The 14,883-nt window shown below is 40.2% G+C and overlaps 1 protein-coding gene across 1 annotated transcript; it reads right to left on the bottom strand.

Annotated features, from left to right (window-relative positions):
* Positions 1-3,997: 3,997 nt before the first annotated feature.
* mgat2 (alpha-1,6-mannosyl-glycoprotein 2-beta-N-acetylglucosaminyltransferase) lies at positions 3,998-7,096 on the bottom strand. The gene is made up of 2 exons (XM_068342115.1): positions 6,937-7,096; positions 3,998-5,780 (listed from the first exon to the last, which is right to left on the bottom strand). The coding sequence occupies exon 2, from the start codon at positions 5,527-5,529 to the stop codon at positions 4,129-4,131; it is 1,401 nt and encodes a 466-aa protein (XP_068198216.1). The 5' UTR covers positions 5,530-5,780; positions 6,937-7,096; the 3' UTR covers positions 3,998-4,128.
* Positions 7,097-14,883: the final 7,787 nt, after the last annotated feature.

Genomic DNA, 14,883 nt, shown 5'->3' with positions numbered 1-14,883 from the left:
AAACACTGCCTGTAGATACAGATCCTCTTATCTCTTTACAAATGCACCACCACCACGTGAATGAGCTATTCCATATATATTTTATTTCTCAAATTGGGAATAAGACTGGTCTATAATTTACAAATCACTTGGGAGAAATAGAATGATTCTGTTATTAAAGATGTAACCTATGACATGGAGGAGGGGGGCCACAGAGGCCGGATCATTCTGTCAAGATGTCATTCAAAACAGAGAGGTTCTGGTTGAATGTCTGTTCCCTCTTGAGCCGCACACATTACTGCTGAACAAGTGTTAATCAGGATTGGTCTGAAGTTAGAGCTGTTATATAAAACATCACACCAACCGTAACATGCATGCCCTTATTTCTTTGTTCTATACAGAACTAAATATTCTGTCAGTCACATCCATTCATTATACATGAACCTAACCACCCTTTAAACTAACTGGCTGTTTAAATGGAAGTCAAAACACCGAAGCAATGGACTTGCAAAACAGCTGCATTTATCTTGGAACCTGTGGGAAATGGCTCCATGTGACAGGTCTTCAATTGATTGAGAGAATCCCATTTCATATGGTCTTGCTTTAATCATCTCCTGGGTGATGCAGTTCTCTGCATGCCTCTGTATATTGACCCCAGTATTTTTTTGTTTATTTTTATCTAAGAAAGTGAGCAGTAGCTGTGAATGATTAATGTAGTCTCTCAGAGATACAGGCCTAAAGAATGAACAGCATTTATTGTGTTGTGCAGACATGTCACTTTAAGATAATGGTAAAAAATGGCTTCATGTGAATGTCAGTGAAGGGTTTGTTTTGACTAAATAGGCTCACTCAGGATGGGTAAATGAAAAAAATAAATCCCCAAGGACATTTTTCCCATTATTGACACCTGTAGTGACCTTAGGAATGAATTGTGAGCTAAAACAAGAATTTTGGATATTTAAATAAAATGAAATGGAACACTGGGATTACAGTATTTTCTTTTAAAATGGTTATCATGGCATTTGAAAAAATATGACTATAGACTTGTGTTATCAGCCAAATTCATATTCCCTATACTGGTTCATAAACTTAAATACACTCTATTGCCACAAATATTTGCTCACCTGACTTGCATATGCACGCAAGTGACATCCCATTCCTAATCCAGAGGGCTCAATAGGCCGTTGGTCCACCTTTTGCTGCTACAACAGCTTCAGTTTTTCTGTGAAGGGTTAGGAGTGTGTTTTTTGACCATTCTTCCAGAAGCACATTTGTGAAATCACACATTTGTGTTGGACGAGAAGCTCTAATTCATCCCAAAGGTGTTCTATCGGGTTTAGATCAGGACTCACCAGGCCAGTCAAGTTCATCCACACCACTGTCATCCATGTCTTTATGCACCTTGCTCTGTGTGCTGGTGCAGTCATGTTAGAAGAGGACCGGGCCAAATCCAAAATGTTCCCCCAAATTTGGGAGCATGGAATAATCCAAAATGTGTCGGTATGCTGAAGCATTCAGAATTCCTTTCACTAGAACTAAGGGGCCAAGCCCAGCATCTCAATCCCCCCCACCACCAGACTACACTTGGCACAATGCAGTCCGACAAGTATTGTTCTCCTGGCACCCATCAAACACAGACTCATCTATTAGAAAGCCAGCTGGAGAAGTGTGATTCATCACTCCAGAGAATGTGTCTCGACTGCTCTCGAGTCCAGTGGCGCCGTGTTTTACACCACTGCAACAGATGCTTTGTATTGCACTTGTTGATTTAGGTTTGGATATAGCTGCTCGGCCACGGAAACCATTCCATGACGCTCTCTGAACACTGTTTTTGAGCTAATCTGAAGGCCACATGAAGTCTGGAGGTCTGTAGCGACTGACTCTGCAGAAAGTTTTTGATCTGTTCGTACAATATGCATCCGCTGACCCTGCTGTTAGTTTACATGGCCTACCACTTCGTGGCTGAGTTCCTATTGCTCCCACACACTTCTACTTTCTTAAAATACAGTTGACTGTGGAATATTTAGGAGCAAGGATATGTCATGACTAGATTTGTTGCACAGGTGGCCTCTTATCACAGTTCACTGAGCTCCTGAGAGCAACCCATTCTTTCACAAATAGATTGTAAAAGCAGTCTCCATACCTAGGTGCTTGACTTGATCCACTTGTGGCTATGGAAATGACTGGAGCTCCTGATTCTGATTATTTGGATGATTGAGTGAATACCTTTGGCAATAGAGTGTACCTGTTTCTGGGAATCAGGGATGGAACAAAAAAAGGGTTTGTTTTGCTACATAACCAAAGTCTACTGCTATGATAAATGTGATTAAAAATAGTTGGCTAAGTTATTCTTTTTAATTGCATGATCAAACTTTCTTTAAAAACATTTTTAAAAAGTCATGGTTACTGATTAATACTCTGTGAGGTTGGTGTTTTGACTACGTTTCACTGCAGCCTGTCACTACACCATGGTGGTAATAGTGAAGGGGGAGTAAAATGCACTTTCAAAAAATAATATTCAGAAAAGTGATCTGTGTGGCTATGTCATCAAATTACAAAAACAATCAGCAGTAACAATTAAATTATCAGCGTTTTTTCATTAATGATAAAAATATTGATGTCAAAAGCAGCAGGGCATTAGTTTCAATGCTCCTGCACCAGTTCACCATTACTCACCAAGACTCACAAAAAGAACAGTGCCATTTCTCTTCTATGTGCCAACTTCTATTTTTAGCATCATGTCCCTTGAGAGGTGGGCCTAATAATTGGGCCACCACCATGGGAACAGCTGCACAATTTGCCAAACACATAAACCCAGTGCATCATTTCTAGCCTCATCGCCACACTTCATTTGCAATTAAAAGTTCACACAGGGATTAAAATGAGATGACTTACCTCCAGACACAGATTTATTTGCTTTGTTAGGCAGCATCAGTGTCCTTCCTCAATTCCAAAAACCTGGAATGCTGTATATACAGCAGTGTCATGACTAGGAAAACTCTGCTGTTCACAAGAAAACATGGGCTGAGTTTCACCTCATTGACATGATTGCATAAAGGATGCACTTTAAGGTCCTTAGAACACTCTGCTTTACAAATGAGTGCACTGCTTTAAGGTTTTACTCAGCATCTCAATTCATCTGCTTCTATGAACTAAATGGAGAAAGCAATTAACGAAATCCACTTAATTATTCCAGATTTTGAACAGTGTGTAGAAATGATTCTTACACATTGCTGTGAGGACAAGGGGAAAATCAATGCACCTTCATAGAAGCCACTGTGCCCAAGCCTCAGCAGAAACCATCAATACAATGCTGTTGGCTAAGCACTTAAAATGTAAATGGATCTTCAACAGCAGAAGCAAAGAAGTTGTATTGGTGTCTTGGGATCTCTCCAGGTGCATTGTGTACATCAATATTAAATAAAAATGCAGAAAACAGATAAAAGGGCCTGACTTTGCAAATTCTATGCTTTAGTATTTGGCTGGACAGCAGCAAACAGACAGTAAATAAAGCTGCTCTGTACTGGTCATACAATCTCAATGTCCAAGACTGCCAACCCCCCCAGTATAATTACTAGTATGGATCACTGGCATATTTAGTGATGCTGTGGACCTAAGAGGTGACATCCATTCATGACTCATAGGAGTAATGAGAATTACTCCTATGTGTACTCTGGAAAAACAATTGAAGCCAAGTGGAACATTATTCATATGGAACAAGGTGTCTCAGTGGATCTCCTTTGATCTCTGCAAATTTATGATATAAATATCTTCAAATCAATTATGCATGTACAGCTGGACGGCTAAATCCAGATTCACCGCATATATAACAGCTCTGATGAGCCTGCTCTTCCCATGTTTCAACTATTTAGAGATGTTCTATGATTATGGCAAGTAATCAATGTAAAAGCTTTGCTATAGACAACACTATATTATTGAGCTTCTAAAGAATAAAACACACTTGATATGAGTTACTTAATTTGAGTTAAAGACACACTTATGTAAAAGAAGCCAAATATCCAACTTTCATCTTTATTTGGAACAGTCCAATAAAACGGGCAATAGGAAGATAAAGATTTACTTTTAAAAAGCGTCTTTCTTTACAGAGGATGCAAAAGAGACAATAATATATAATTTTAACAATTAAGGTCACTGTAATCGAACATAACTCTTGCAGAGTTCATGGTCCCTAATGTCTCCCCATCCCCCATTTTTCACATGTGGAGCCACCCCTCCGGCTCCATTGGCGGGCAGTCTCTTCATTATTAGGAGGTTCTTCGGGAACAGCTGGTTCCCACTGCTCTGTAATATGTTTTCTATCTTGGTTTTCTGGCTCATCGGCATGCAAGAAGCCTTCTTGTGGTGCATACCGCAGTCTCCGGCATGGAAAATCCGTGGTGCCTCACTCACCATCACCTTCCAATAGGAGGGCAGGCAGGACACTGTCAGGTGTTGTAAGGACCAGTCCCAGTTGTAGTCATCATACGTGCAGAACGTGTCAGTGCATTGGATGAGCTTGTGGTATGTCTCCCTGCTCAGAGCCATCCCCATATTGTGCTCTGTGGACTTCCAAGCCTTTACCTCCACTTTATTTGCTTTGCTTGAGTAGCCGATGTGGCTGTAGCTCCCCAACGAAAGGATGTCACAATCAGCACAGTGCTCCCTTTTGAGAGCTGACATGAGCTTCAAAAGATGAATAAAGTCTGGGGACATGAAGTGGTCCTCCTCGATCAGCAGGACCAAACCCGCATGGTCCTTAAGAATCCGAACTCTTTCCCACACAAAGTGCAGCTTCCACCACCAATGGTGCTTGGTCTGGGAGAACTTTGCCTCTCGGTAGTGGCCAAATGAGTCAGGGTACTCTGCATTGATGCAACCTAGCTTTAAGGCATCTTTTTTGGGAATGTCTCTCGGACAGTCCCTGGGGTCATTCCCGGGGAACTCCTGGGGGTACAGCTGGATGCTGAAAGGGAAGAAAATCTGAAGCACCTGACAAAAGTCAACAGAGGCCACCACTTTATTTATCTCAGGAGACCAGAAGTCATGGCTGAATATCAGCAGGATACTCTCAACACCTCTAGCCTTCTTCAAACTATCCACTAGTAGCTTAAGGTAGTCTGGTCGGTTATGGACCTGAACCACCACAACAAGATCATCCTTCTGTCGCACTGCCTTAAACTTCTCCTCATTTCTTATTGTCTGGTCAAAGTTGAGCTGGAAGACAATGCCACGGTAAACTAAGGTTGTGTTATCTACCTCTGGCTTAGGTATTTTCTCTCTTGCCTTTTCTTGGTGTGTGTCATTTGCCTGTATAGCAGGTGGTGGAACAGGCACCCGGCTAACTACAGGTGTTACTTGGACTGGGATATGATTGTTGTTGATACTACTGCTGCTGCTAATGCTGCTGCTTCTCCTCACTGCCTCCACTACCTTGGAGAACGACCCACTGTCGTTCTTCTTCTGCCTTCCGCTGGTCCAAAAAGCAAGGCCACATATAAGAACCACCAGGGTCAGTATCACCACTTTCCTCTTGTAGATTCTGAATCTCATGATAGGAGGTCAGCTTCTTCCGAAAGAAGAAGTTGATTGTTGGGAAACAAACAGCACAGGTGTGCAGTTGTGATGGTGTGTGTTTGTGTAAACGGCAATCTTGATTAAAAAAAAGATGTTGTGTGGCTATTTGTTAGAAAAACAACTTGTTGTAAACATGGATCCAGCTGGAATGTCAATGATGGGAGATGGATGTTCCATAAGGCATGATGGTTGCTGGAGGCAGCAGAGTAGAGGTGATAGTGAGCCACCTAGATAAAATAAATACACACACAGAAATAAGTCAATAAATCAAGATAGCTGAGCAATATTTGGTGTCAAAACCATTAATAATGATGCTGATCAATGATATTTGCAGTATCAAAAAATTATAAATTACTATTCTTATGTCCTTAAAGGATTTGTTTAGTCAACAAACCACACAGAATAAGCAAATCCTAATTTTTCAAAAGGTAGTACCAACAAAATTGCAACTAAAATTTACTGATTCTAAAAAGTGCATTTCTGTGTATGATTTTATGAACAACTGATTACTTGTTTCTGCTCATCAATTAACATGGAAACTTAAGGAGAAAGTCAATAAATCTACAGACCTGAGGGTTTTTTTTTACGTGAGAACTACAAATATCTAAAAGGACAACTTTTCAGTGTGCATGCTGTATTCTTCTCAATAAACATGGAGCAGAACTCTACTGTATATTTGTTAATAAAATGATGGTATCATTGGAAACCAAGCATTTGAACTGTTTTCTCCCAGCCTGAAGTCTGCTCAGGTGAAACCATTGACTAAAGCCAGCAAAACAAATTACTGATCAGAATCGAATGCAAATGACATTTTTAATATATTCATAGTAACCAAAACTATGACCTCTATAGTAACAAGAAAGTCAGCAAGTAAAACAAACACTGTCAATATACAGTTTGGCACAATACTAACTATATTGTGCCAACAACTTCATGGCAGAAGAAAAGCAAAACAGCACCAAAAATATTGTTGAAAAACAGCTCGGCAGCTGATGTTGGTACAATTTATATCCACCGAATTTTCACGAATAGTTTTAATATTAACAATGTCTATGCACCGTAATCGTCTGAAATTAAACATGCTACATGTTAGGGCGAGCTGTTGTTAGTTTAGCCGTGAGCAGCCGTGAGCAGTCAAATTTAGCTGACATACCTTTCCCGTTATTCCACCTACTGCTAGGAAACTGTCTTAGTAAAAAACAAATACTAGAACTGGTATCGCAGCTCCGGAATTTTATGACAAGCATCCTGAAAAAAAAAAATGCTAGTGGTAAGTTAGCAGCGGCTTCAGCTAGCAACTTACGAGCAGTGCGTTCAGACCACATCTTGTCAACAACATCGTCCTCACGCCTATAAAACAAGAACATTTATTTAAACGCTTACCTAAAACTGGAGTAGTCGTGCGGTCCTTTCAGTGGGAGACATCAGTAGGCCTGTGGTGGCGTCCCATTCTCCTCCATACATTCTGACGGGCTGCATTAATACGCAGCTGCGACGAGCTAGCAGTGAAAACCCAAATAGTGAACCGCTGCCTTCCCCTGTCCCACAATGCATCGGTCCAGCGGGGGGCACCCAAGACACTGGTATATCCCGTATCCCAACGCTGCTAATATTTCTTTACCTCATCAGATATACTGTATACAGTGCTGTACTTATGATTATGTTGTATATTATTACAACTGTGCATAATGAAATACATTATATTTAACAAAATCAACAGTTGTTGTTCTATGTCTTACAGTTCGGGAAGCCCTCCGATTTTCAGTTGTAGGTTTATCTTAATTAAACATTTCATAATATATTTATTCTTCTGAAAAGCAACGATTTTATTTATAATCTAATACAAAATGATGTTTACTCAGAGTCATTGATGTTTAGATACACTCAATGACTCTGAGCTTGTTTTAAAAGTGTCACAAAGAAATGTGAACACATGAATTTTGTTTCTATGAACGTATTCCATAATGTCATATAGGTGGTTAAGATCATTTAAAAGAATTTTTAAGCTTAGCCGCCAAGTTGCATAGCTGACAACAAATTACGATAATTGTCTTGACTTTTTTGAAAGTCGGATTTTAAACATATTTCAAAGAAAGTACGGTCCAATTTCAATTTAAGCCCAAAGTTCTTAGTCTTCCTTATTCGCAAATGAACACCACAACAGGCTGTTTTGTAACCGACAGTAGTGTATTCCACCTCTAGGGGGCGTTACTCAACTAACCCATAACCGGAAGCAGAGCTGAAATCTTTTTAGCGCATGCGCACCATATCTTCTTCCTTTCCTACGCTCGAGCGAAAGAGTAAAGATGGGCCATCAGCAGCTGTATTGGAGTCACCCCAGAAAATTCGGACAGGGATCCAGATCCTGGTCAGTTTTAAACTTAACATGTTGTTTATCGATATGTGTGCGCAACTGAGCAAATTTAAACGAGTTTGTGGCTTAAAAGACATCAGAATTCATTTCCAAATAAGCGCCTCATGGAAGCGGCTCCTTAGCCAATATGGCGGACGCGGATGACCATAGCCCGTTTATTAGCTTTAGCATTGTTTAGTTAGAAACTCAGTGAAAACTGCTAATATGTAAAATAATTCGGAAATGGTTTTGATTAAACGATCATTTATTCTATTGATGAAAGTTTTACACTGTTTGAATAAATGCATTACATATATCAAAGATGCGTAAATTAAGGCAACACCTAGCAACCGGTTTTAACAGTCGTTTCAGCACTTCATATTTAAAGGATTGCTGACAGTACTTTTCTACATTTTCATTTACGCTCATGAGTAACCTATGTTTACAATTTTTTTCTAGCCGGGTATGCTCGAACAGACACGGTCTGATTCGTAAATACGGGCTCAACATGTGCCGTCAGTGCTTCAGGCAATACGCTAAAGACATCGGCTTCGTCAAGGCAAGTATTGTTCATTTGGTGTCAGTGCTATATTTTACAGCATGGCGTTATCTTAGCGTTGAACCCGTGATGTTCTTACCATTTTTTTGTTCATTTTCATTACTCGTGTAGAAGAGTTTTTGAAACTGCATGTTAATTGATCAGCTGTTGTGAACTGCCTGTGCAAATTTTGGTGGGATGTGGGCATCTTTTAACCACTGCATGGTTATGCGTAGTGCTTGGATGACTGTAATTTAGATCAATATTGCAGAGCATATCCATAACTTGATCTAATTTTGATTTTTCTCACAGCTGGATTAAACGTGTGCTGATACATCCTCGGCTGAGCCAAGTGATCTCAAGAAGGCTGGCAAAGATGACTTAATTCAGCATTGAGAATAAATGTTTTTTTTTTGTTCACACAGAAGGTCCTCTTGTCATTCATGTAGTTTTTCCAACCATGCTCTCCCAACAATGATCAATTTTGGATGATATTCAGAGTAGGAGATAGGGTTGTGTACATCGAGTATCTAAACAAAGAAACACAGGCTTGTCAGCCACTGTGATGTCTCACAATCGTATGCTTCATTATTTTTCCATAATATCTGAAGAAGTCTGGATTAAGATAAAATAATCTCAAAGTAAATATAATCTGATGTAAGAATATACTATAGTTTAATAGAGTAGTTTTTTACTACAGAGCAAAGATGCTGCAATGTCTACTGGTCACATTTTAAAGTATAAGATACACACACACCGGCCACTATTAGGTACACCTGTCCAACTGCTCGTTAACACTTAATTTCTAATCAGCCAATCACATGACGGCAAGTCAGTGCATTTAGGCATGTAGACATGGTCAAGACAATCTCCTGCAGTTCAAACCGAGCATCAGTATGGGGAAGAAAGGTGATTTGAGTGACTTTGAACGTGGCATGGTTGTTGGTGCCAGAAGGGCTGGGCTGAGTATTTCAGAAACTGCTGATCTACTGGGATTTTCACGCACAACCATCTCTAGGGTTTACAGAGAATGGTCCGGAAAAGAAAAAATATCCAGTGAGCGGCAGTTCTATGGGTGGAAATGCCTTGTTGAGGTCAGAGGAGAATGGCCAGACTGGTTCCAGCTGATAGAAAGGCAACAGTGACTCAAATAACCACCCGTTACAACCAAGGTAGGCAGAAGAGCATCTCTGAACGCACAGTATGTCGAACTTTGAGGCAGATGGGCTACAGCAGCAGAAGACCACGCCGGGTGCCACTCCTTTCAGCTAAGAACAGGAAACTGAGGCTACAATCTGCACAAGCTCATCGAAATTGGACAATAGAAGATTGGAAAAACGTTGCCTGGTCTGATGAGTCTCGATTTCTACTCCGACATTCGGATGGTAGGGTCAGAATTTGGCGTCAACAACATGAAAGCATGGATCCATCCTGCCTTGTATCAACGGTTAAGGCTGGTGGTGTAATGGTGTGGGGAATATTTTCTTGGCACTCTTTGAGCCCCTTGGTACCAATTGAGCATCGTTGCAACGCCACAGCCTACCTGAGTATTGTTGCTGACCATGTCCATCCCTTTATGACCACAATGTACCCAACTCCTAATGGCTACTTTCAGCAGGATAATGCGCCATGTCATAAAGCTGGAATCATCTCAGACTGGTTTCTTGAACATGACAATGAGTCCACTGTACTCAAATGGCCTCCACAGTCACCAGATCTCAATCCAATAGAGCATCTTTGGGATGTGGTGGAACGGGAGATTCGCATCATGGATGTGCAGCTGACAAATCTGCGCCAACTGTGTGATGCCATCATGTCAATATGGACCAAACTCTGTGAGGAATGCTTCCAGCACCTTGTTGAATCTATGCCACGAAGAATTGAGGCAGTTGAAGGCAAAAGGGGGTCCAACCCGTTACTAGCATGGTGTACCTAATAAAGTGGCCGGTGAGTGTCTATTACAGAGTATTATTGCATGCTTTATTCATCCTTTAGCAGATCACTTCAGTTCAAAGTTCTCCTTGGATACCTCATGGAGGTTGAAGATGTGTAAATTATGCAGCACCATGCTCTTAATTCGTGAAATTAACTATCATCCATTAGTTGATGGTCAGTGTTGATGCTAATTATAGAATACCGTACGCTATGTTCCTGTCTATTCATACATTGTGCCATCTGAACACCCTTGCATTATAGAATCCTAGTGGGAAAAACTATCTTAAGATACTCTGTCCACTGAGTAACATAGCCAGGCATTTGCATTGTTGAATAAAACCAGGGTATGGAATCTCGTTTTAGAAAGGTAGTATAGGAAATGAAAGTAAGAAAAATAATTATATTTCACATAAGATGTCAGATAAACCAGATTACCTAGGTGCCATATTTAAGATGAGAATCACCCTTTGCAGCTGCAACCTACACACAGTAATAAAAGTCACTAATTACCAGAAACTTTGGAGTCACCATAGATTCACAAGAAATGACTTACCTTATATCTAAGGACCGGTGTTAGACTGAGGAGCTTGTTGAAAAACGAATTGCGCCGGTGGCGCAGTGGTTAGCGCTGCCGCCTCACAACACGGCGGACCCGGGTTCGAGTCCCGCTCTGTGCAGACTTCGCACGCTCTCCCCGTGTCTGCGGGGTTTCCTCCGGGTTCTCCGGCTTCCTCCCACCTCCAAAAGCATGCGCTTCAGGTTGATTGGCCGGTCCCAAATTGAGTGAGTGTGTGTGACTGATTGTTTGTTTCTATGTGGCTCCGCGGTGCACTGGAGTGCCCGGAGTGTCCCCTGCCTCACGCCCTGAGAATGCCGGGATAGGCGCCGGTTCCCCCGCGACCTGCGTTTGCGGATTAAGCTGGTTAGAAGATGAATGAATGAATGAATGGTTCCCTGTAGTGTTGTAAATTGCACAGTGCTATGACACCAAGGCTATGCAATTTCCTCCGGGATTAATAAAGTATCTATCTATCTATTAAATATGAAATAATCAATAACACACTGGATAATTTGCTGCTGTTCTGCAGATTGAGCAATGCCTGAGGTTTGTTTCTATGATCTTTTTGATGTGTTGTCAATACTATCTGTGATCCTAAGAAGAACCATAAATTCTTGGTAATTTTGAGGCCTGCTCATTTCATTACTGTTTTGTCTTAAAAATAAAGTTAGGCACAATTCACTAGATGGCAGCAACACTTCACATTCATGATTTAAGACTATGCCAGTCAAAATAACTTGTAAAGAATAAAGAAATTACAATTCATGCAATCAAATATTTAGCATTTATCAAATGCTGTCATTTTGACCCCTTTTCAGCAAAGCTGAGTTAGTTTAGCTACTTCAGTCACTGAGATTGCAGACTGATTAAAATGACCCTTCCAGACATACTGGAGGAGCACATTTACTGTAGCTCCTACAAACTTTGAGACATGGAGTTTATTTAGACCACACTTTACTCTTTGATGATTTATCAGCCAGAGGTTTGGGTCTGTTCTGGTCCTGTTTATTCTGAGACACCAAAGTGCCTCAGAGTCATGTTTATCATAAATATCAGATCTTTTTATACGCAGCAGGATTACGATGGAACTTCAGTGATTTCAGTGGAGGAAATTGCAAAGTGGCAAAGATAAATGGCATCCCAGAAAAATGAAGGTCATAAGACTACATGGTCTACAGGAAGACGCACTGTATAAAAGATATAAGTTGAATAAAAAAGGACAATTGTTCGAAATATGAGTAGTTCTGCTATTCATAATGAGGCACTGAAATCCAGTGCATGTAATAAAAAAACATGCCAGTGAAAAATACGGCACACTTTCACTATAATGAAAATAGGGCATGCAATATGTAACTACAGGATGTAATCTTTAAACCTATTACATGAATAAATAGATGGAATTCAAAATGAGCATCATTATCCCATTGAAATCTTTGAGGGGAGGCAAATTATGTGCACGGAAAATGTCTGAATACATAAAATGTTTATGCGTGCATTACATAAATTATACAATGTTTTGTGCTTTATCACAGAACAAGGCAGAGGCCTATAAGGCCGAGGGACTTAAGTGGTCCGTATTGCATCACTTTGCTCTATGTAGACATGTCAGCAGGAGGGTGCTGCCTTTGATGTCCAGTTCCATTTTTCCACCATTTTATTCATCTTCGGCCTATGCTGCCTTTCTCTTCAGTACACTCCTGCCAAGATAAGAGGCTAATAGGACATGTTGAGCAATCTGTTTGATCCAACTTGAGCCTTCTCAAGTAGACCTTTTTTTTTCGGCACGTCTCTATGGTCAACATATCTTGCCAGTTCCAGTTTGCCCCTCATGTATTATAATTCCTTATCACAGAGGTGAGCAGTGGCGGTGCTCGGGAACACATGTTTTCTTCATCTTATTCAATGAGACTTAAAAAATTAGAAGTTGCTGATGTATTAACTGTATTAACATTTTTAATTTTTACCTCTGTCAAGGAGGTGAGGTGTTTGTTCCGCTGTTAGCAGGATTCCACAAAAATTACTCAACTGATTTCCATGAAACTTGTCGAGATGGTTGTGCATGTGTGAAACAACCCATAATTTTTGGGACAAAGAGAAGGCTACAGGAATATTTCTCTCACTTTTTTGACATCACAGATTGCTTTTTGTTCATCATTTTACTACTATTCTATTGTTGCTTATTATGAGCAAGATGATTTACACACTTTAAAAAATTAGCACTAAGTTGAATGGAAGGGAAAAAGAGGAGCCACATTTAAATTAGTCACTTAACATAAATCTCATTGACATATTTGCAAGAATTTTTTTTTCCAATGGAAGGCATTAATGTATTTCTTAGGCTTATGTTTCCAAGGTAAATAATCTAAATAGACAAGTTGTGTATAAAAAAGGAATCTAACATGAAGGGAACTTGGGGAAAATACTCTGCTTTGGTTTGTTATCTCATGTTCTATTTTACATATTTCAAATAAATGTTTCAATTTTTTGCAACAAATGATGACAGCAGTGTGGTATTGAATTGTCATTACATCCTCAGAGGAGGTAGTTAAGATTGAAGATTACCATGAAATGGGTTGGAGTAGTGGGTAGTTAACATGTGAAATAAAATGCTGAATGCTTAAAGGAAGTGAAAAATATTCCCTAAACTGTCCTTTATTCAGATCCATTCCAAAATGTAATGGTTTCATCCCTGCTACAAGTCCAGTCCTCCTAAGTGTCATAAAAATCCATCGTGCTATTTTGTGTAATCATGATGACAGAGTTTATTATTTATAACTCCCCCCCAAAAAACAAAACAAAAAAACCCCCCACTTTCTGAACAGGAACTTCCCCACTTTTTATCTGCCACACAGAAACCATTTGATGGATCTTCATAAAGCTAAAGTCAGATTTCTAACCGGAATGTGGATGAGGGTTTAACTGAATCAAAAGGTACTTTTGGGCTTTGGCAGAGGTGTCCTCTACTGAATGCTGTCAAAATTCAATACGTGACACATGACAGCTTTCTGACAGTCTTTCTGGTTTTGGAAACACATGGTATGTTAATACGATGTGGAGCAGTGACTTGAAGGTTGCATTTGTTTACATATTTGCACAGATGGATTTTGTAGTCCAGCAGTCCACAACTCATTCTAAATAAGAACCCTGCACCAGGCCCTCACAGCAGTGCCACTATATGATGTTGGTCCTGAGTATCTCCCTCTTCATTTTTCCCATACTGTTTCTCTCTCTCCTTCATTTTTCCCATACTGTTTCCCCTATTTCTTTCCCTGAAGTGATCCTCTCAAGCTCCCTCACCCCACAGACAGAGGAAGAGGACCGGACCTTGATTGTAAGTCCAACCTATTTCTCCATTAATACTTGCAGGGAGGGCAGTCCATCAAAAAAACAAATACATGCAGTAATTCTCTGCTGTTATGAGGCAGGTCTGAGTTGAATGGGGTAAATTATACGGTTTAGCCTGGTACTCGTTTCAAAAGACGAGTATCCGGTACAGCTAACGCATTTTTGATGTAGCATGCTACGAGTAAAACTTGTCAATGTTCGTGCTCGTTCATTCATTCATTTTCCTGACCGCTTCATCCGCTTGCCCAGGTCACAGGGAACTGGAGCCTATCCCAGCTGGCATAGCTGTAGGAACTGACCTTAGAACTGACTGTCTTCACGCTCTGTGATTGGCCACTCACACACAGCACCCGCCCTTCCCTACAGAGACTGCAGCAAAAGCATTGAATCTCAATTCTTAGGCAGTACCATCAATATTCATTCATACACTTAAGAATATTCGTGTTCTGAGTTCATAAAAAAACTTGTTCTGTAAGTTGTTCTCTTACTTTTGTGATAAAAAACATTGATTGCAATCTCAATTTTGAGGCTGTTCTGTAAATAGTTTTAAAATAAAAAATACTGTACATAGAGGAACTTCTGATCAATCCATATCAATTT

The sequence above is a fragment of the Antennarius striatus genome, chromosome 19 (genome assembly GCF_040054535.1).
Source record: "Antennarius striatus isolate MH-2024 chromosome 19, ASM4005453v1, whole genome shotgun sequence".
Classification (NCBI taxonomy): Eukaryota; Metazoa; Chordata; class Actinopteri; order Lophiiformes; family Antennariidae; genus Antennarius; species Antennarius striatus.
This window is presented reverse-complemented; position numbering and strand designations above follow the sequence as displayed.

What these genes read in the sequence shown, in the direction of transcription:
- mgat2 (XM_068342115.1), bottom strand. Translation starts at nt 5,529, where the DNA reads ATGAGATTCAGAATCTACAAGAGGAAAGTGGTGATACTGACCCTGGTG.